We start from the raw sequence: 21,573 nt of genomic DNA on the forward strand, positions 1-21,573 counted from the left end.
GAGTTCACGTATATCTCTTCTTGCTGACCAATAATCATTCATAACTTTCAAAATTGGCACAAGCCGCGTATATAAGATTTTTTAACGTGTAAATAAACAAGTAACTTACATCCGTTTGCTTCAATGCTCCGTTTGTTCAAATCCATACTAAGCCGCAAATAATCCTTCAGCACGGGCAGGTTAAAATTAATCATATTTTAGAATGCTTCTACTACAAATGTAAAACCTTCCAAAAATAAAGATCTTCCGAATCTTAGTCGAAATATAAATGCCAACACAATGCTCTATTCTGTGTGCTGCGCGCCGAGCGCTGGAGATCGTGCCCTATCAGGTGTTATAACTTTGTTAATTTTGCAAATCGGGCTAAATACTTTTACAGACATATTTTTTAAATACTTGCAAAATATGCAAAAAGAAAACATCTCTTTTCAACCCGTTAGATTAAAGCGGGCTGTTCAGGCTTCAACTATAAAAAAGTAGCATAAAAAATTGAAACTGTGAATTAATGATACAAATCAGAGCTTAGAATAAAAGGCTAAAAATCTATTATCGGTAATGGCTCGATTATCCTAGATAGGCGTGTAAAAATAGTCTGTGAAAGAACGAGGTACAATAAGTATCGCATAACAAGTACGTCATTGGAGAATCATTCATACGAGACTCACGTATTCGCGCTTCGACGTGTCACACGTAACAAATGCAAATTTCATGCAACACGCCATCTTTATGATGTTACACCACCGTGAAAACATTTTTCCGTAAATTCGAAAGCAACTCACGAAACAATTCTTACTTTAAAAATATCAGAAGCAGATAAATGTGACATAAGGAAACAAATATCTTATTTCGAGGACATATTACAAATCCAATTGACTTTCTTTCCCCTTCTTTTCTAAATAAAATAACTTTTTTGTTGATAATTTAATTTTTTTATCCAATTTAAGACTTAAAATATATGAGCACCTTTGGAATTTAAAATAAACTTTATAATATCATTTTACGAATACATTTCACGTCAGAAATTCCTGTCCTAAACGAAAACGAACGACGTCGTCAAATTTTACTCGCTCCTTTTGATGAGGTTTGTAAGCGGGCAAGTTAAGGATTAGATAACACAAACATGCCCAAACTGTATCCAACATCCGGTAGAACCAGCTCTTAATGCGTCACAAACATTTTCCCCTCGAGTCGTTTTCTTATTTGCTTATACCAATATGCAAAAGGGACATTTTATTGCGAAATAAATTTTTATTATTTTTTGCCATAAGTTTTATTTTAAATGTTATTTAAATTTTACAATTATTTAAAAATTTGTTATAGAACTTTTTTTTTAAAAAGGAAGAAAAAAATGCTATTTTTCTCAACATTGTATATGCTCAAAGAAGAAAAAAATTGTTACGCACTAGTAGTAATAGTGCATTAACAAAAATAATAGCATTCCTTTAAGCGTTTTATGACAAATTAATTGTCACTGTTACTGTTATTTCTTCTCAGTTACGTGCTGACTGAAAACAACCTACAGCTATAGATTAATAATATATTATCAAAATATTCAGCAACTTTTTCCTTTCTAAATGACGAAATTTTTTAGTAATGCAAAGAGATTTATAAACTGTGCAACTAAAATATTTGACAGTACGGTTTATTTCGTCTTCGTATTCCGTATATGAGAATTTATTAAAACTGTATATGTAATTACAATTCTTTATTTGTAAGATTTTTTACAATAAGAACGAAAAAAAAGACGACACGCTGTAAAAGAAGTACAACAGAATCGGTGAAAATTCGTTTACTTGCTATTACAATTTATACTCTTTCGTCATAATCCTCCCTACTTTATACTTACATCATAATCATACCCTTCCATCGAATAAACAGTTTGACGAGACGATAATGGCATACGTGTTCTTTCCGATTACAATATTTATAATGGTACAACCTTTAATTATACCTTCGTGTTTCCAAAATTTTGTCGGAAACATATGTGAAAAATGTTCAAAAAATGGAGAAGATATCGTGACAAAGAAAGATCCTTCTATTCTAGTATTCTTTAAAACCCTTTAAAATAAATTATTCAAGTGAATATAATAGTATTATTTTCTGTTATTATTTAATAGAAAGAATATTTGCGCGCACGCGCGAGACAAAAAAAATATTTTTTTATATTTAACAATTTATGGTAAAATGTTTACTTATGGAAAAATATATGAAGATAAGAAGATAGAAAATTGAACAGAGAAATATGCATTTTTAATTTTAACGACTAAAAACAATCTTTTTCTATAATGATCACTATACATACAAATGATAGCATCGTGCATTTTATTGTCAAATTAATTTGCTGCATTTGCAACACAATAATTACAAATAAAATATAAATAATTATATTACTTCTATAACATCAAAATTCAAAAATAGTTTAGTTATACTCTACATATATTTTTACTTTTTTTTTACATTTATTTTTTAGTGAACTTTTTTATCAATTAATTGATAGATTTCAAATTTTATGATCATAATTTATATATAAAAATAAAATCAATCTGTAAACTTATGCCATTTTATATATTTAATATGTTAATTTATAAAATAAAATTTTTATAAGGAAATAAATAACTGTACTTTTTCATTTTAAATAAATGTATTATGTTTTAATGGTATAAAATGTTTAATACTAGATAAGATAAAACACATAAAAATTAAATTTTACGTAAATTTTATTCGTGATAAATTTATAGATTTAAAGAAATAAAATTGATATAAGGAAAATAGAATTAAAATATCGATTAGATTCTATGTGGATTCTCAAGTACCGTTATGGAAAAGACTGTCGACTGATAATGTGGATTCAGTGAATTCCATGGACATAGACCATGACAAACACATCGATTCTATGTAACCTGTTTTCATTGAGGAATGAGCAATCAGATTAAATCGTTACATGTTGAAAATTGTTGATTTGTAGACAGAAATGAACAAAGATCAACATGAAGAATTATTATTAAAACTCTGATTGCTATTTAATGTCATCATACTTATTTTCATAGTAAATAATATCTTACAATTTTGTTGCTTCACGTCTATTCAATACCTTTTGTAAATTTTTACTGTTTAACATTAGACAATTTGTCTAGTAAAAGACTTTTTTTATTCATGTGTCCAAGAAAAATGACAATTATTGGTATTTATTCGACAATCTGTAATTACTTATTGATCTGTACTTTATTAAGACTTAGACTTTATAATCGAGCATATAATTAACATTACATTAAGTATTGTACGGTACCTTGTAATCAACACTGATCTTAAGTATTCCTTCTAAAGCAGAAGTTCGTTATTGCATTAATGTTGTAAACCATAACAGTAGCTATGTAATAATGCTGCAACAAGTTGACGACTTTAACAATGACCAGAGATAATCAATTCCATGCTAAATCTTAATTCACGTCGCAATAATGTGTTGAACAAGCGTATGCAAGGCAAACAGTTGTTGTTTATTATAACTCTCGTACATCTGTAACAAAAGATTAAGAAAAATAATGTTTTTTTCTTATTCTCTTAATCGGAATCAGTGTATTATTTACTGAATAGTGAATAGTTTGATTTCATGTGCTATATACAAATAATTGTATAATTGTATATAATTATATCAATCAGATATATGCACTATTTTTTAATGGTACATTAATTCCAATCAGTGAGAAACCCTCCTTTTAATCGATATCACTTTGACAGGTACTAAAGAATTATCAATAATCACAATTATAAGTACATACACCACTGCAAATCAGTAAGATCTTATTAATTTAAGTTCAGAGAACATGAGTTGTTAACTAAAATAAAAAAATTGTACTCTTTTGTACTGCTGTTTTACAAAAAATGATATATCTGCTAAATAAATAACAACATTATCGTATCATACGTTACATTATGTTTACTATCTAAATGGAAATTAGTGTATTATTAAATCAGTGAATACGTGAAAGAGAATGTATTTCTAGAACACTTTTATTTCAGTTATAAATACGCACACAAGAATGTCTTTTAGCACTAATCTTTAACATTAATTCAAATTAATATCACGAAATTATTACTTTCATCTATTTCTTCTCAACCTTTCCGTCATATGGCTATAGCTCGACTGACCGATGGAAACGATCAACGTAGGTCTGCAGGCCCTACAGCTATAGATTCATTAATAATGCACCGCCAAAAAAGACCAGTACAGGGGATAATCCTTTTCTCTCTGCAATGAAATTTTTTACCAACACAAAAAGTATCTACATTGTACATTTTCGAAGGCTTGACTCGTTTTGTCTCTTTGTTACGTGCTTCTTGTTACGGTAACAAAAAATTTTTTTGTGTTATACGCGGTTACGATATTTGCGAGGCCGTCGGTGTAAGAAAACGAATATAAAACGATATTTTAAAAATTACAGTCAGCAAACTTTGAATACTTGTTTCGCACATTGTTTATCATAATTTATACATTATATCCTCTTTTACTCAATAAAAACTTTGACAAGACTATAAGACTATAATAGCAGGTTTTTTCTGGTTATTGCAATATTTACGATAGCGTGATGTGTGGCGTTTCAAGAATTTCTTCCCTCTTCCTGGAAACATGTGTTATAACAACATTTAAATAGTAGGGTCGTTGACAATGCAAGATTAGTAACCCTTTAATCAATGACTCGTTCAAGCGAATATTACAATGTTCTTTTTCGTTGTCAATTAATAATTTTAACAAAAAATAAAATTTATATAAAATAATATAACCTTTTTGTGTCATAATTAAAATTAGTGCATTCAAATGTATACTCATAATGGAGAAACGGGTACATTGGAGAACGAAGCGCAATGAGAATGAATTTTGAATGTTGACGTTAGAAATAATACAGTTTTTTAAAAGGATCGAGTTACAGACATCTCCTAAGCCTGTGAAACACGTTGCTTTTTTCCTACTGGATTGCTAGATGGCTTACATGCTTGTTATTATGAGCAATTGTGTTGGAATTGTGTTATATGTTTGCCTGTTACGCTGCTGATCTCCTGGGTTTCCGTAATAAAATATGTGCTATATTTCTTGCTATTTTTTTAATTAAAAGAAATTATAATAATGAGAAATGATTCATCGTCAAATTGATATTTAATTAATGTCTTTATATTTTTTTGATCATTATTTTACTGAAAAGTATTTTCTCGCAGAAATCTAGTACGAGCTAATACAAAAACCCATATCGTCTGAACCCAAACTAATAACACAGTCAGCAATGCTAGCAATGCTACCTACGCGGTAGGGAAGACGTAATTTAATTAACAATCCAGCATGAAAAAAACATTGTGTACCGCAAGTCTTACATTATATCAAACTATAGTTTTTACAATACCAATAAATGAAAAATAAATACAATAGAGAGAGAATTCTAACAAACTTGATTAATTACGTAGATTTAGAATGGGCAATTGGTCTCCAACGCAGTATGTTGAAAATTGTCGGTTTGTGGCCACAGCAGAGCAAAAATCAACGTAAAGAATTCTTGTCAAAGTTTCAATTTTTATTTACTACTATCGTAACAATTTTCGTATTGACTATACCAGCTTTAGCAGCATTAAGAAGAGTATGGGGTGATTTGATGCAAATGGTAGATAATTTACAATTGAGTCTGCCTCTTTTGGTGACGGTACTGAAAATCTTCATCATGTGGTACAAAAAAGGAGGTATTTTATTATTTAATAGATTCTTTAGCTCTTATCTTATATAGAAATTTATATATAAATCTATTCTTTATTGTTTCATTAAACAAAAACTTATTCTTATATTTTGATTCATTAAATGTTTTATTACTACACACACACACACACACATACACACATACACACACAAGCGCGTGCACTTGTATGTGTGTGTGTGTGTGTGTGTGTGCAACAAATATACAATTAAAATTACCTATTAATTAGATAAAAATCACTTACTAAAAATTATAAAATATTAGGGTGGTCAAAAAATATAATATATGTATAATTAAGAACACATTAATTTCCCAGCTTTATCATTGTTGATAAATATGATTATGAAAGACTGGATGCGAATAAAAATGGAAGAAGAACGAAGTGTCATGCTAAAGAAAGCCAGGATCACTCGCTTATTCGCTACAATTGGAGCATTTGTTACATTTATTGCAGCAAGCAGCAGAACCTCCGCTGTATTTTTTAAAGAGTACTTTGAACACGATAGTACTACGAGCAATCTCACTAATTTTGAAAGATCTTTTCCGGTCCCTGCATACTACTTGTATGATGTATCCAGTAGTCCAACATACGAACTAATGTATCTATTACAAACAATCGCACTATTTACATGTGCTCTCACTTACATCGCAATAGATAATTTCCTTGGGCTACTGATCTTTCATGTATGTGGTCAGATGGAGAATCTGCATTTACGATTATTGAACCTAGGAAAGAATTCGAATTTCAAAGCGGTATTAAAATACAATGTGACGGACCATATCCGCTTGATCAGGTTTTTACGAAAGCATTTACTATAATATTTAAATAAAAAAACTTAATAATAAATCTGTCATTCCAATTTAAATCGTTAAAAATAAAATTTGATGTGTAATGATGTGTAAAAATATATAAAATTTCATATTTTATTTTCTAAATTTCCTCAAAATATTACCCGAATGCAGAATTTAAAATTTTTAGAATTGTCTATAACTTCGAAGAAACATGAAGGTTTTATTTGTATTATTATTGTTTTATTTTATATCGAACTTAATCGTACTTAATTTGCAGATCTGTAGAAGTCATTGATGATACATTCTATTTATTGCTGCTCAGCATGTTACTCATTTTTAGTATATTATTCAGTCTTCATGGATTTCTAATAATTAATGTACGTATATAAGAATAATTATAACTCATTTTACTAAACTAAAAAGCTAATATTTTTTGTTTTCTTTTTGCTATTTATCATAAATATAATAATTTTTATGTAAATTGTAATACTTTAAAAATAATAAAACACTACATTTTGAAACACAGTGTATCTAATTTGCATTAGTTTAGGTTGTTAATCAAGATACTCATCAGTTGTCAATCATGCAAATGACTTCTTATATTTTTACGAGTATAAGTATTTCAATGCACACTTGTCTTTATTGTGCAGTAGGCGAACTTCTCGTCATTCAAGTAAGTATAATTATAGTACAGGTTCCATAATCGCAATCTTTTTCCTTTCTTTAGTAAATTGTTAATTTATGTTTGTTTTGTATAATATCTGAAGAACTTCTATTTATAACATAATTGGTAGAACTCTATGGGTAACAAATTTATACCAACAAAAATTATGTCACATAAATATTATATTCAAGTTATTTAAATAAAATAAAATGATGGTTTATAACGCCTTTCTATCGTTTACATTTATAATAACATTCTCTTATGGAAAAATAACACTGGGAGTTAATACTCAATCCGAAACTAATCAGTATTCGTAGTATTGGTAGTAATAGTATGTTAATACTTGTATTGAAAAAATTGTCAGTACTGTGCGTACTAATACATACACACTGCATATAAAACTGGAAGAAATAATACTCAATAGTTTTTCAAAGTATAAATACTGTAATACTGATTAGGTTCTTATTATTACCCAATTGAGTAATCATAGCAAAGCTGAAAGCAAAGTTTAATCATGTAATCTAATCAGGTCATAATGAGGACTCTGTATATATGTTTCTACAGAAAATATAACAAATTTTATAAAGTTACGTAAGCGGACTCCGATCAAGACATGTTGTCTTTTCTATTCGAAAATTAGTACAATTATTTAATCAGGCTATGGCAGGTCCTGATAAGGATAATGTATATATGTCTCGTCGGAAAATATAAAAAACGCAATTCAAACGCAAATTTTATAAAAGGATACATAAGCGGGCTCCGATCAGGACATTACTTTTTAAGGCAAAAATATCAGACCCCTACAATGAAGTCAGGCAAACATTGTGTGGCCCTAATTGAGACCTTACTTTAATTTCCAGTCGAGTATTATTAGGTATAGATTGATAAGAAAGTTATTGTATACTAAATTTATAATTTACATTTAATTTTAAATTTATTTTTATTTTATTTTACAAAATCTAATATGAAATAAAATGAAAAAAGCAATGACTTTCTTACCAACTTAATAATTTACAAATACTAGTAGAATACTAGTATATTAAAAATAACTTTTTATTGTTTATCACAGACTGTGATCCATTGATATTATAAAATAGGATAATTTTATTTTTGTTAAATAAAAACGAATACAATTTTTTTAATTACATGCAAATACTCTATTTTAATATGATTTTACGTACAAATTTACTTTATTATTTGTATTATTTTTAAGTTGCGTACAAAAATATTTTTATTAATATTATTGACAATTACATAAAATATGTTTTTTTTATATAGTCTAAAATTAAATATAACATTTCTGTCTTAAACGTTGTTTACAAATTCTGTTTGCCAAGAACATGTATTAACATAATAAACTAAATTTTAAAATAATGGACCAGTGGCTGTGTTTTAAATTATATTAAAAAACGATATCTATGTAAATCTCTTGTTTTAAAATATATTGATAAAGCACGTACATACACTGCATCAATATATTTTTATGTGCTTATTGTGCCTGTATATTGGGTTTCAAAACAATCTTAAAATTTTTTTAAATATAACTTAAAACATAGCCAATGGTGTATTTGAAACTGAGTGTACTATCCTGATATTCCTCGAATACTCAATCAGTTCCATAAAGAGTACTGGATGCGTACTGAAAAGAGTACAGAAGAGTACTGGCTTTACAGATCAATGTGGTCGAAATTAGAATTGCTCCAAGAACTTATAAATTTTGTTCTTCTATCAATACTTTAATCAGTATTATTTTTCCATGAGGATTGACATCTCTACTTGACCTTTTTAATTTATACGTATAAAGAAAAGTTACAGAATTTAACTTCTAACTCCTGTAAAATAAAAAGACATAATTGGAATAATTAATTCTATTTTTCCCTTATTAGATTGACTTATTAATTTTTAAATAATTTATTTATAATAAGTATAAACATATTTTCTTTTAGTCTGAAAAAATACATAGTGCCACATATAAATGTTTATGGTATACTCTAGAGCCAAAAACAATAAAATGTTTGATATTTATAATGCTTTGTGCAAAGAAACCACTAAATATTACAGCAGGAAAAATAGTTCCAATGACAATGTCTACATTTTGCAATGTGAGTTATGTAAAACGTACAAAATATAAAATTATTTTTTTACTCTTTTATTTAAATTATTATACAAAATGTATTGTTATATGAAATTATTATACGCATTTATTAATATATTTCTTTCAAGTTTCTCCAGTATTTTATTATTAAAATATAAAACATTTCAGTTATTAAAAACAGCAGCAAGTTATTTATCTGTGTTGCTTGCCAGTCGAAATGAATAATGGACAATTAAACGATAAATGAGAATGTTGTTTGTATTTAGCATTTACTATAATAATGTAAAATTAGAAATAAATGATTTATACAAATGTGCTATGTATTTATTTTATACATATTAAAAATTATTTTAAAGATTAGAAAAAATTTCTCTGTTTATACAAGCATAATTTGAAACCTATTACTAAAGATATGTACAAAATGATCGAAATAGAATCTTTTCTAGAATAAGAATTCTTTAACATTAAAAAAAATTATTAGATTTATACGGAACTTTAATAATATAATGCTGAAATAATCGTATTTTATTTACATAATAAAGCATATAGTTTATTTATGAGTTGATGTCAGAAATTTCAGATTAAATTCTTTAGATGTGTTTTACAATTTTGATATGTAAATTTTGTCAACAAAAAATGCATTTTATACGGCCAGTCACAATTTTAATTGTTATGGTTTTCTGCCAAATAAAAATTTAACACGTTCCAATTGAATGTATGTCATGATTCCATACAGTGTGTTTGTAAAAGACAGCTGCCCAATCTGCCATTCTTAGTTGATAATAATCTTAATGTAATAATATTTTTGTTATTTTTACATTTTATTATTTGTAAAATCAATGGATTTACGTTTCTTAGCAAAATTATAATTATTCTATTTTAACTCACTATTGATTACATGAATAAACACAAATATTAAAATAAAAAAGTAATTATGTAACGTAATATTTAAGCAAATTTATTATTTCTTTTTCATGAATACACTGTTATTTTATTCGCCTTTATTTTAAAACAATAAATTTATGTTTAAATTTATTATCCAAAATTTGTCATCTTTTTTTTCTTTTTTTTCAATCCAACACGTTTTTCAATAGCACATCAATTTATCTTTTCTAATTTGATCCTTTACCTGGAAATCAGTGTAATAACATAAATAATTTTGTACTAAACAAAAATCTCCATTAGTTCTTTACACTGTATAATTGCATTGTTGTTTATTTAATATTACTGTTTGTTTTATTTTAAAACAAAGTAATATTTTTTTATATATAAAAACACATAGAAACTATATAAATATATATAATTATATACAAAGATGTTTATATATGTTTATACTATAGTTTTTTGTTTGTAAAAAATGTTGTTTAATATAAAAACTAGTCATAATAAAAATACAAAAATTAATCAAAAGATAATTTTTTATTGTATTTCTTACAAAATGTTAAGTATAAAAAATGAGAAAATTGCCCATGTGTAATTATATATATTCCTTAAAAATTATAAATATATAATTTTATATAATATAATTTCATAAAGGATCCTTTACACTTCTTATGAAAAATGGGTTTTAGTCAAATTATCTAAAAATAAGGGAGAATGTTGTTCATGTCATTGCGCCTATAAGATCAAAAGAAAACAGTAAAAAACTTTTCTCTCTATCCAATTTAATCTACATTACTTGTATACAAAAAGTTATCAGCATTTTATAGTTTTTTATTAATATATTGCATATAAATTCGATATCAAGTTTATAATTAAAAAGCATTATTTATCACAGATAGTAAAGTGCTAGTCAATTTTTTTTATGAAACAGTATTATTTCATAAATACCATATAATAACGTGCAACTATACAAATATACGATGGTGCAAACTAAAATTGTTCTAAGAACAATGATCAGAAGCAATATTAATTTCGTACCACTGCCAAATCTTATATCAAGTCGCAGGAATGCACTAAATAGTCGTATCCAAATAAATCGTTGTTTCACAGCTCGTACATCTATGACAAAAAGTAAAGAAAAATTATTTTACTTTTTGCAGCAGCTTATTAATTGAAACAAAAAACTTATGTACAACTCTTATTTTAATTTGTATACAGAAATAAAAGATATATGATAAATCAACGACAGCATTGTCGTACCAGATTTTATATTATTTTAACAACATAAAAATTTATATTAATATCTGCACATTTTTAAATAGCAAAATTAAACAATACACGCTGCTATTTAGACAATAGGTTTCTTATTTTAAGCGTTTTAATCTTAGAGTACACTCATTTTTACGTACGAGCACGTATGAGCATAATGCATAATTTATCTCGTCTTTTTGTCTGACAAATATCGAATAAAGATAAGTATCATACGAATCATGCATAAAATAGAATACATTTTTAGTCTTTTTATTTAACTTATAAATACACATACAAATATGTTCTTTAGCAATAATTCGGACTAATATCATCAAATTGTCACTTTCACTTATTTCTCCTTATTCTGTCCGTTACATGGCTACGGTTCGACTGACTGACAGAAATAATAGCTTGCAGCTATAGATTCATTAATAATGCACCGCCAAAAAAGACCAGTACAGAAGATAACTCTTTTCTCTCTGCAATAAAATTTTTTACCAACACAAAAAGTATCTATTCATTGTACATTTTTCGCGCAAAATTTTCGAAACTCGTTTTATCCCCTTGTTACGAGTTAAAAAAATTTTTTGTACTACTATACGTAGTTACGACTATTCATTTGTGAGGTCTTTGGTGTAAGAAAAGAATATAATACGATATAAAAACTAGCCGGTAAACTTTGTATACTCGTTTCGCACATCTCCTCTTATAATTTATACATCATTCTCTTCTGCTCAATAAAAACTTTGAGAAGAATAATGCCACGTGGTTTTTCTGATTGTTGCAATATTTACAATAGCATAGTATGCAGCATTTCAAGAATTTCTTCGAAAATATGTGTTAACAACGTTTAAAAAGTGGAGATGATATCGTTGACAATGCAAGACTAGTAACGCTTTGACCAATGAATCGTTCAAGCGAATATTATGGTGTACTTTTTCATTATCAGTTAATAATTTTAACAGAAAATAGAATTGACATAAAATAGCAATACCTTTCTGCGTCATAACAAAAGATTATTGCATTGAATGTTTACTCATAAGAGAGAAACGGATACATTGAACAAGACGCAATGAGAATGAATTTTGAATATTAATGTTGGAAACAATATATTTTATTTTTAACGATCGGATTACAACATTTCTTAAACCTGCGGAACACGCTGCTCCTTTTTCTTCTGTTAGCTTCTTCGGTTTGCATGCTTGCTATCGTGGGCAATTGTACTGGAATTTATCTGTTTGCCTGTCACACTGCCGATTGGCTGTTTTTTACTGGGCTTCCGTAATAGAACATGTGCTATTTTTCTAAACTAAAAGAAATATAATCACCTAATAAAAATGACTTATTGAGACAAGGTCAAATCGATATCGAATTAATGTCTTTTGTATCAAAATTAATTCGACGTCCTCAATTCTATGTCTTTCCGATCATTATTTTGACTAGAAAGTATTTTTTCAAAAAATCAGTACGAGCTAATATTAAAGCCTATATCGTTTGAAGCCGAGGCAGCAATATATAGTAGTAAGAACGCAATCTAATTAGCAATCCAGCAGAAAGAAACGCATCGTGTGCCATAGGCTTTACTTTATATCAAACTACAGATTTCACAGTAGCAATAAATAAAAAATAAATACATTATATGAAGGTCGCCAATACCAATAAGGCCGTTTTTTTACAAATACACGAAATCTTCTATAAAAATTAAAACTTTGGAATGCCTTATTCTCCGAATAAAACGCTATTTTAATTAATAGTTTAAGAAAATTATAAGGATTTTTGTGGAGATTGTTTCTAAAAAATTTTAGCCAATTCCGTGAGGGGTAAAAAACGGCCTTATAGACCTTCTTCCTTTTACAGCCATGAGATCTTACTGAAAGTAATATAATCCATAAATTATGTCAATTTTATAAATACATTTAATATTTAAAATAAGAAATATAATATTTAAAATAAGAATATATTAATAAATTTAATATTTAAAATAAGAATTCTATTTTTATTTAGATACAAGGGAGAATTACTGAGTGTGTAAATGGTCCAAACTATGCCTTATCAATATTTTAAGCTTTTTCTTAATTATGAGCGACATTTAATGTCAAAAGTAAAATAAATAAAAAAATAAGTAACAAAAAATTAACAGGTTACATTTTTTAATGATTATAATCTTATAAATGTTTTAATCAACTGATGTAGCTAATAATGTACTGTAATCATAGTGTTGTCAGGAAAAAATGTTTTACATAAAAACATATATATATATTATATATAAAATATGTTCACACATGTTTATATTACTTTCCCTTTTTTTGTAAATTTCCTTTTTTTATAAAATATATTCCGGAATATATATGATTATATATGGACAATTCTCCATACTTAGTTTTTTCAAAAGAAGAAATGCGAAAATTATTTTTTTAATTAGTTCTGTCTTTTCAGTATGACTTTTATTTTTTTTATATTAAACAGAAATTTTCCAAAAAAAGGAACCTAGTATAAACATATATAGTATATGGACATATTTTATATACATTTATACATGTTTTTATATAAAACATTTTTTCCCGGGTTTATATTAAATTTGTGTATTTTTATAAAAAAAATGTTTATTTCAGAATATTTTGCAAATTACATTGCACATATATAATTACAATTATTATAAGAATTAAATTTATATTTTTATAAAATCTGTCACATTTTAATCATACCACAACAAATTTGATTACGATAAATGGTATTACGATAAATAAAAAATAAGTGATAATAATAAAATCAATATTTGATATAATTATAATATGTTAATTGCAAAGATAAATTTAACCCCGTTATATTTTGTTACCTTATCTATTTAATATCATTATTTTTTAAATTAATATTTATTATTAAATATATTAAGTGTTATACCTTTATGATAAATTATTAATGAAGTATTATAAGTATGTTAGTCATAATTTGTCAATTCACACGAAATTATGAATGAAATATTATAAGAATATTAGTTACTGGCTGGTTAAACATTTCTGTTTATTTGCAAAAAAATCAAAATCAAATGAGAGAGAGAGAGAGAGAGAGGGAGAGAGAGAGAGAGAGAGAGAGAGAGAGAGAGAGAGAGAAAGAGAGAGAGAGTAATAAATAGAGCATAAAAAATAAAAAATATAAATAAAATTAAGTAGGCATGTGCGTATTTGGTAATTCTCTTCTGTAACTATTTATTATTTCTTTTCAACTTAAAAATTTTTATAATACTTTCATGCGTAAAGTTATATAAAAGATGTATAAAATTACTTTTTTTTTATTTTAAAAATTGTATTCAAATACAGAATTCTAACAAACTTGATTAATTACGTAGATTTAGAATGGGCGATTGGTCTGCATCGCAGTGTGTTGAAAATTGTTGGTTTGTAGCCACAGCAGAGCAAAGATCAGCGTAAAGAATTTTTGTCGAAAGTTCAGTTTTTATTTAATATTATCATAACGGTTTTTGTATTGACTATACCAGCTTTAATAGAATTGATAAGAATATGGGGCGATTTGATGCAAGTAGTAGATAATTTACCATTCACTTTGCCCCTTTTTGTAATTGTACTAAAAATCTTCATCATGTGGTACAAAAAAGAAGGTATTTTATTATTTAACAAAGTTCTTAGTTTATATTTTATATATAGATTTGTCTATTCCTTATTGTTTTACTAAACAAAATTAATGCTCATATTTACTAAATGTTATATTATTACACACATACACATGCGCATGCAAGTGTGTTTATGTGTGTATATGGGTCAATCTATGTATCAAGGGTTCACTTAAAAATCAACTGTTTAATATTTTTTTTAATTTTTATATAATTATAGAAACAATTTAGTACACTTGTTGTACAAGGTTAAAGATTAAAACGTAAGAATTACATGCTTTGTATTCAAAATATTGGAGATTGTTCTAAGTACTTTTTATATTCTTAACAATTTATGAAGAGGAAAAAAATTGCAATTATGTACCTATGGCCACCTGTATAGAATATAGAATATAGAACACTATCAATAAATATCCCAAAAATTATATTTTTTTATCGCTTTTTGGCGGATTTTGCACATTACAAAAAGTATCACTATCTTGTACTTAATAACAAAAAGGTATAAAAAATATATGTGAAAAAATCTTTGGCTCTTGTGACTGTGAAAAAAAATTTTTAGAAACAATTTATCTTCAATATTTCGGATACATAGGATACATCGGATACATTCGGATACATGCAAATAATATATTATTTTTTAAATCTTTGACTTTATACAATAAGTGTACCAACATAATTTCAAATAACAAACAAATTTCAAATAACATTTCAATTAAAAAACATTATTTTTATAATATTAATTAGTTGTTTTTTAAGTGGATCTCTGACGCATAAAATGCGCTATATATATATATATATATGTATGTATGTATGTGTGTGCAATAAATATATAATTAAAATCAATTATTAAGAATTATGAAATACCAGGATAGACAAAAAATATAATGTATAAATAATTACAAATATATTAATTTTCCAGCTTTATCAATGTTGATAAACATGATTGTGAAAGACTGGATGCGAGTGAAAATGGAAGAAGAGCGAAGTGTCATGCTAAAGAAAGCCAGGATCGCTCGCTTATTCGCCACAAGTGGAGTATTTATTACATCTATGGCAGCCTGCAGCAGAATCTTGGCTGTATTTTTTCAAGAATATAAGTACCATAGTACTATGAGCAATCTTACTAATTTTGAAAGATCTTTTCCAGTTCCTACATACTATTTATATGATGTATCCAATAGCCCAAAATACGAACTAATATATTTATTACAAACAGGGACCCGGACCGAATGAAATTAAGGTTCGGTTACGGTTACGGTTTAATAAAAAGATTTGAAAACCGGTTACGGTTTCAGTTTCGGTTTCTTGGCAAATACAAAAACCCAAAACCGTTTAATTACGGTTTTTTCCGGTTACGGTTCCGGTTCTTCTAATATTATTATTTAAGAAGTAATTATTATGTAATAGTAATTATTACATAATTCCTATTTATATTTAATAATATATAATATTTAACATATTATTAAGTATTATAATATTTAATAACATTTAATAATGTTTAATAATAATTTATAAAAAATATTTACGTATGAAAAAAGGAATCAATTTGAATTGTGCTACCAATAAATTTATTGCTTCAAAAAAAGATTAAATAAGAGAAATAAGAGGAAAAAGCAAAAAAAGTATAAGTAGATAGACAAGAATCCGCAAAGTTGCAAATAAAAAGTAATAAGCAAAATGTGTACAATAATTTTTTTAATTCAGAATATATACAGGGTGTCCCACATCAGGTATGCAATACTTTATGGAAAGATAGACGAGATCAAGGTGAACATAAAAAGTCCACTATAGTTTTTGGATATCTCCAATGATAGCCGAGATATTAATTTTTCAAATTGTACGAATGAGAGCGTGCTGAGCCGCTCGAACTATAGCACTACTGTGTCAATCAGTAGCTGCCGGCGGCAGTTCGAGCGGCTCAGCGCTTTCCTTGGCGTGTTCTCATTTGTACAATTTGAAAAATTTATATCTCGGCTATCATTGGAGATATCCAAAAACTATAGTGGACTTTTATGTTCACTTTGATCCCGTCTATCTTTCCATGAGATATTGCATATCTGATGCGGGATACCCTATATATAAAAAATACAAATATGTAGTAATAAGACTAAATGCAGTGGTAATAAAACTATGTACATCTTAAAAAGTATGTACATCTTAAACTAAAAAAAGTTTTAAAAAAACATTATGTTCATGTCACATACGATTGTTGCAATTTCATAATTGCAATCTCAGTTCAAAGATGTCACATTAAGAACCAATTAGATATAGGAAGCAGTAATATTCAATTAGACTCGAAGTAGTATTAAGTAAAAATAATAGAAACGACAAAAAATTTAAATTAAAAATATAAAAATATTATGTAAAAGTAAATTTAAAAAACCAGAAAAATATACCGAAAAAACCGTAAACCTAAAAATATTTAATCGGTTCCAGTTATGGTTCCGGTGCTGTAAATTTAGCAGAATTTGGTTCTGGTTTACGGTTTCGGTCCGGCTAAAAAACCGGTTATGAACCGGTTATCGGTTTCGGTTTCGGTGCGGTCCGGGTCCCTGATTACAAATAATCGCGCTATTTACATGCGGCATCACTTACGTCGGAGTAGACAATTTCCTTGGACTACTGATCTTTCATGTATGTGGTCAAATGGAGAATCTACATTTACGATTATCGAATATGGGAAAGATTTCAGATTTCAGAGCGGTTTTAAAATACAATGTAACGGACCATATCCGCTTGATCAGGTTTTCACGAAAGCATTTACTATAATATTTAATAAAAAAATTCAATAATAAATCTGTTATTATAATTTAAATCGCTAAAAACGAAATATAATATGTAACTTTATTTCATATTTTATCTTCCGATTTTCTTCAGAATATTCCCCTAATATAGAATTAAGAGTTTTTAGAATTTTCCATAATTTTAAAGAAACATAAACGTTTTATCTGTATTAGTGTTCTCTTTTATATTGTATTTAATTTACAGATCTGTAGAAATCATTGATGATGTATTTTATTTATTGCTGCTCAGCATGTTACTCATTTTCAGCATATTATTTAGTCTTCATGGATTTTTAATAATTAATGTAAATATCTAAAAATAATTATATAACTTATTTTATTAAACTAAAAAGTTAATATTATATTGTTTTCTTCCGCTACATTGATTTAGGCTGTAAATCAAGACACTCAGTTGTCGATCATGCAAATGATTTTTTATTTTTTCACGAGTATAACTATTTCAATGCACACTTGTCTTTATTGTGCAGTAGGCGAACTTCTCGTTATTCAAGTAAGTATAACAAATATCGATAAAACGCGTATTGTTTAATTTTAGGACTTAAAACATCTTTATAATTTTAAATAAGTATTAAAGTTAAAAAAATTGTCATCTGTTTTTAATAAAATTAATTAAAAAATTTTTTAATGTATAAAATAGTTATTTGTTTATTTTAACTAAATATATACATTTATAATAACTTTTTTTATGAAAACAGTACTGGGAATTAGTATTCAGTCTGAAATGATCAATACTAGTGGGCGTAATAGTATGTTAATATTCATTGCGGAATGATCAGTATTATGCCTACCAGTATTGACATTACTGAAAAAAATAATACTCAATAGTACTTCTAAGTATAAGTACTCTAAGTCATAATAATACTCAGAGTACTATCAACGTGGAAAAAATAACATGTTAGTTAAAAATTTTGAATAATATTAATTTTATTCTTATTAGATTTTTGTATTATGATAAATAATAGCAATGTATTACAGTTTAGACATTTTATTGAAGATAAATACAATGGAGAAGAAGTAGAAAAATATACTATACACTTAATGTTTGTAGCATAAAGTACATTTGTTACACGTTTTATGGATAAAAATAATTAAAAAAAACAATTTTACATAATTTTTATATATTTTGAAGCATTAATCGATTTTGTCATGGTTTACAACAGTATAAAGCTCACATAATTATTATACAAGGTGAATTGTAATGGATGTCGTAATCCATGGGAAATAAGTTACCTGCAACTGCAACCTTAATACACTAATGCACATACATATATCATACATGCATGAATTAAGGTTGCAGTTGGTAATCTATTTTCCATGGTAAAAAGACAGGATGTGTGTGTGTGTGTGTGTATGTGTGTGTGTGTGTTGCATATATCCATACACTTTCTTTGGGCTACGTGACATAATCAATATTATATTATTCTTTATTTTATAATAAAAATTTTACATGATCAAAGCTCAAACCTCTCAGCAAGAAAATGGTCGTCAATTTGCATTAAATTTTTAAATATTTAAACCTTCTGTTTGATAAATTATAAATAAAAAAGTTAATGACTTAATTAATGACTTTTTGTTTTTAATTTTATTTTAATACTTATTTTTATTTATAAATTTAATACTTTCAAAAAAAGAACAATTTATACAACCAATTTTTTAAATCGTACCTTTTGCATCATGTTACAGAGAAGCTTATAGCACATTAATTTGTCGTTAGTAAAAAGTTTAACATATAATAATAGGTGTCTTAAATATCAAGCTACAATTTTTTATTCAAGTTATTTATATGCATCTTACAATCAATAATACTAAATACGAAAATAACTAAAAATAATTTAAGTGCACATTTAGTAACTTTTTTTTACTTAATAAATTTTAATATTTATGCTTTTGTATGTGTATATGTATGTATGCGCGAGCACATGTTTTATGAAATTATATAATTAATTATTTTGAACTTAATAATTTTATTCTTAAAATTGTGAAGTAGAAATTGTAAAAAAAAATAATTTTGTGTGATGTAACGTATGTGTGAGTCTATACACTGGAAAAAAAAACTAGATTCAAATAAATATTTCTTGGAATAGTGCTAATAACATTATTTTATAGAAAATCAATAATATTTATTTAAAACAAGTACTAGTTTTCTATAATTTAGAAAATATTACTTGTTTGAAATAAATATTATTGATTTTCTATAAAATATGTTATTAGCACTATTCAAAGAAATATTTATTTGTATCTAGCAATTTTTTTTCTCAGTGTACAATCAATTCTCAATTCATTTAAGTTCCGTAAAATAAAAATACATAATTTAAATAATTAATCTTATTGCTCCTTTATTAAACTAACTTAGTATTTTTTAAATAATTTATTTAATAAACATAAATATAATTTTTAGTCTGAAAAAATACATAGTGCTACATATGAATGTTTATGGTATACTCTAGAACCAAAAACAGTAAGAAGTTTGATACTAATTATGCTGTGTGCAAAAAAACCAGCAAATATTACAGCGGGAAAAATAGTCCCAATGACAATGTCTACATTTTGCAACGTGAGTTATGTGATAAATACAAAATATAAAATTATTTTTTTACTTTTTTTATTTAAATTATCATACAAAATGTATTGTTCTATGAGATTATTATACGCATCTTTTAATATAAATATTTTATTATTAAAATATAAAACATTTCAGTTATTAAAAACGGCAGGGAGTTACTTATCTGTGTTACTTGCCAGTCGAAATGAATAACGGACAATTAAACGATAAAGGAAAATGTAACTTGCGTTTAATATATGGCACACTCAAAAAATTTTTTTACTGATATAGACAGGTTTTTTAATATCACAACCAAAATGTAATTAAATAATAATTAAATAATAATGTGATTAATTAAATAATAAATGTTGCTAATTTTTGCTAAGCTGCTAGAATTTTGAATGTCACGCATAGAATTTGAAAATTCTGCTTTTATTAGCTTGATTAGGTGCAATACATATCACAGTATTTGCTAATTATTTATCTGTTTCAGCTAATTTTTACACACATATAATTTTTGTTGAAGTAGCAAGATTATTTTTTTAGTGCATAATAATGTAAAATTAAAAATAAATGATTTATATAAATACAACATGCATTAATTTTATATGTATTAAAAATTATTTAGAATATTAGAAATTTTTTTTGTTCATACTGCACATACTCTTCAATATTCTTCAAAATCATGAGTTAAATTTACACTTTATATATACATATATGTGCGTCTTTAAAAATTACATTGTATTTGTAAACCTAATATTGATATCTCACAATAAAAATATAAATGTCTACCTAGAGTTAAATAATTATATAATTAGTAGATCACTATTAATTATTACATAGAAAAAATTGTCAAGTGCATATTATTTAAATTATTTTTTATTATATTTTCTATTTATTAATGTATGATACTAATAATATTTTTAAAATTTTTAATATGTAATAGTTCGAAGAACTTCTAATTTTCTATTTTAAGTGAGAGTATCTTGATTTTAGAATTATTTTATTTATTATAAACTCGCGCGCGTTTCTTTTAGAATAATAACTCGACAAGCACTGACAAATTATTACCTTCATTTATTTCTTCCTATCATTCTCGTTATGTGGCTACTTCTCGACTATTTTACAACAACTACTGTAACTACAAAGTCATTAATAATGCATCATCCAAATGTCTGGCAAA

At 26.2% G+C, this 21,573-nt stretch overlaps 1 protein-coding gene and 1 long non-coding RNA gene across 4 annotated transcripts; one reads left to right on the forward strand and one right to left on the reverse strand.

Moving 5' to 3' along the window:
• Positions 1 to 2,703: 2,703 nt before the first annotated feature.
• On the reverse strand, positions 2,704 to 4,180 carry LOC114254985. Its single transcript, XR_003626309.1, has 2 exons — positions 4,095 to 4,180; positions 2,704 to 3,514 (listed from the first exon to the last, which is right to left on the reverse strand). It is a non-coding gene; the product is annotated as an uncharacterized LOC114254985 (long non-coding RNA).
• A 1,210-nt stretch (positions 4,181 to 5,390) lies between these two features.
• Positions 5,391 to 21,251, forward strand: LOC105837898 (odorant receptor 45b). 3 transcript variants are annotated; one of them, XM_028192573.2, is made up of 6 exons: positions 5,391 to 5,721; positions 6,049 to 6,526; positions 6,802 to 6,901; positions 7,075 to 7,197; positions 20,247 to 20,402; positions 20,547 to 21,251. In XM_028192573.2, exons 1-6 carry the CDS (start codon positions 5,397 to 5,399, stop codon positions 20,601 to 20,603), a joined length of 1,239 nt encoding a protein of 412 aa, XP_028048374.1. In that variant the 5' UTR covers positions 5,391 to 5,396; the 3' UTR covers positions 20,604 to 21,251. The 3 variants fall into 3 exon arrangements, with proteins under 3 accessions (XP_028048374.1, XP_012538565.1, XP_028048372.1); XM_012683111.3 differs by lacking the exons at positions 20,247 to 20,402; positions 20,547 to 21,251 and adding exons at positions 9,135 to 9,290; positions 9,452 to 10,597; XM_028192571.2 differs by having other exon boundaries at positions 20,247 to 21,251.
• Positions 21,252 to 21,573: the final 322 nt, after the last annotated feature.

This window comes from Monomorium pharaonis, chromosome 5 (assembly GCF_013373865.1).
Source record: "Monomorium pharaonis isolate MP-MQ-018 chromosome 5, ASM1337386v2, whole genome shotgun sequence".
In the NCBI taxonomy this organism is placed as follows: Eukaryota; Metazoa; Arthropoda; class Insecta; order Hymenoptera; family Formicidae; genus Monomorium; species Monomorium pharaonis.

Coding starts and splice junctions, on each gene's coding strand:
- LOC105837898 (XM_028192571.2), top strand. CDS start 5,397: ATGAAAAATAAATACAATAGAGAGAGAATTCTAACAAACTTGATTAAT. Junction 6,527..6,801: donor GACCATATCCGCTTGATCAG/GTTTTTACGAAA, acceptor CTTAATTTGCAG/ATCTGTAGAAGTCATTGATG. Junction 7,198..20,246: donor GCGAACTTCTCGTCATTCAA/GTAAGTATAATT, acceptor TATAATTTTTAG/TCTGAAAAAATACATAGTGC.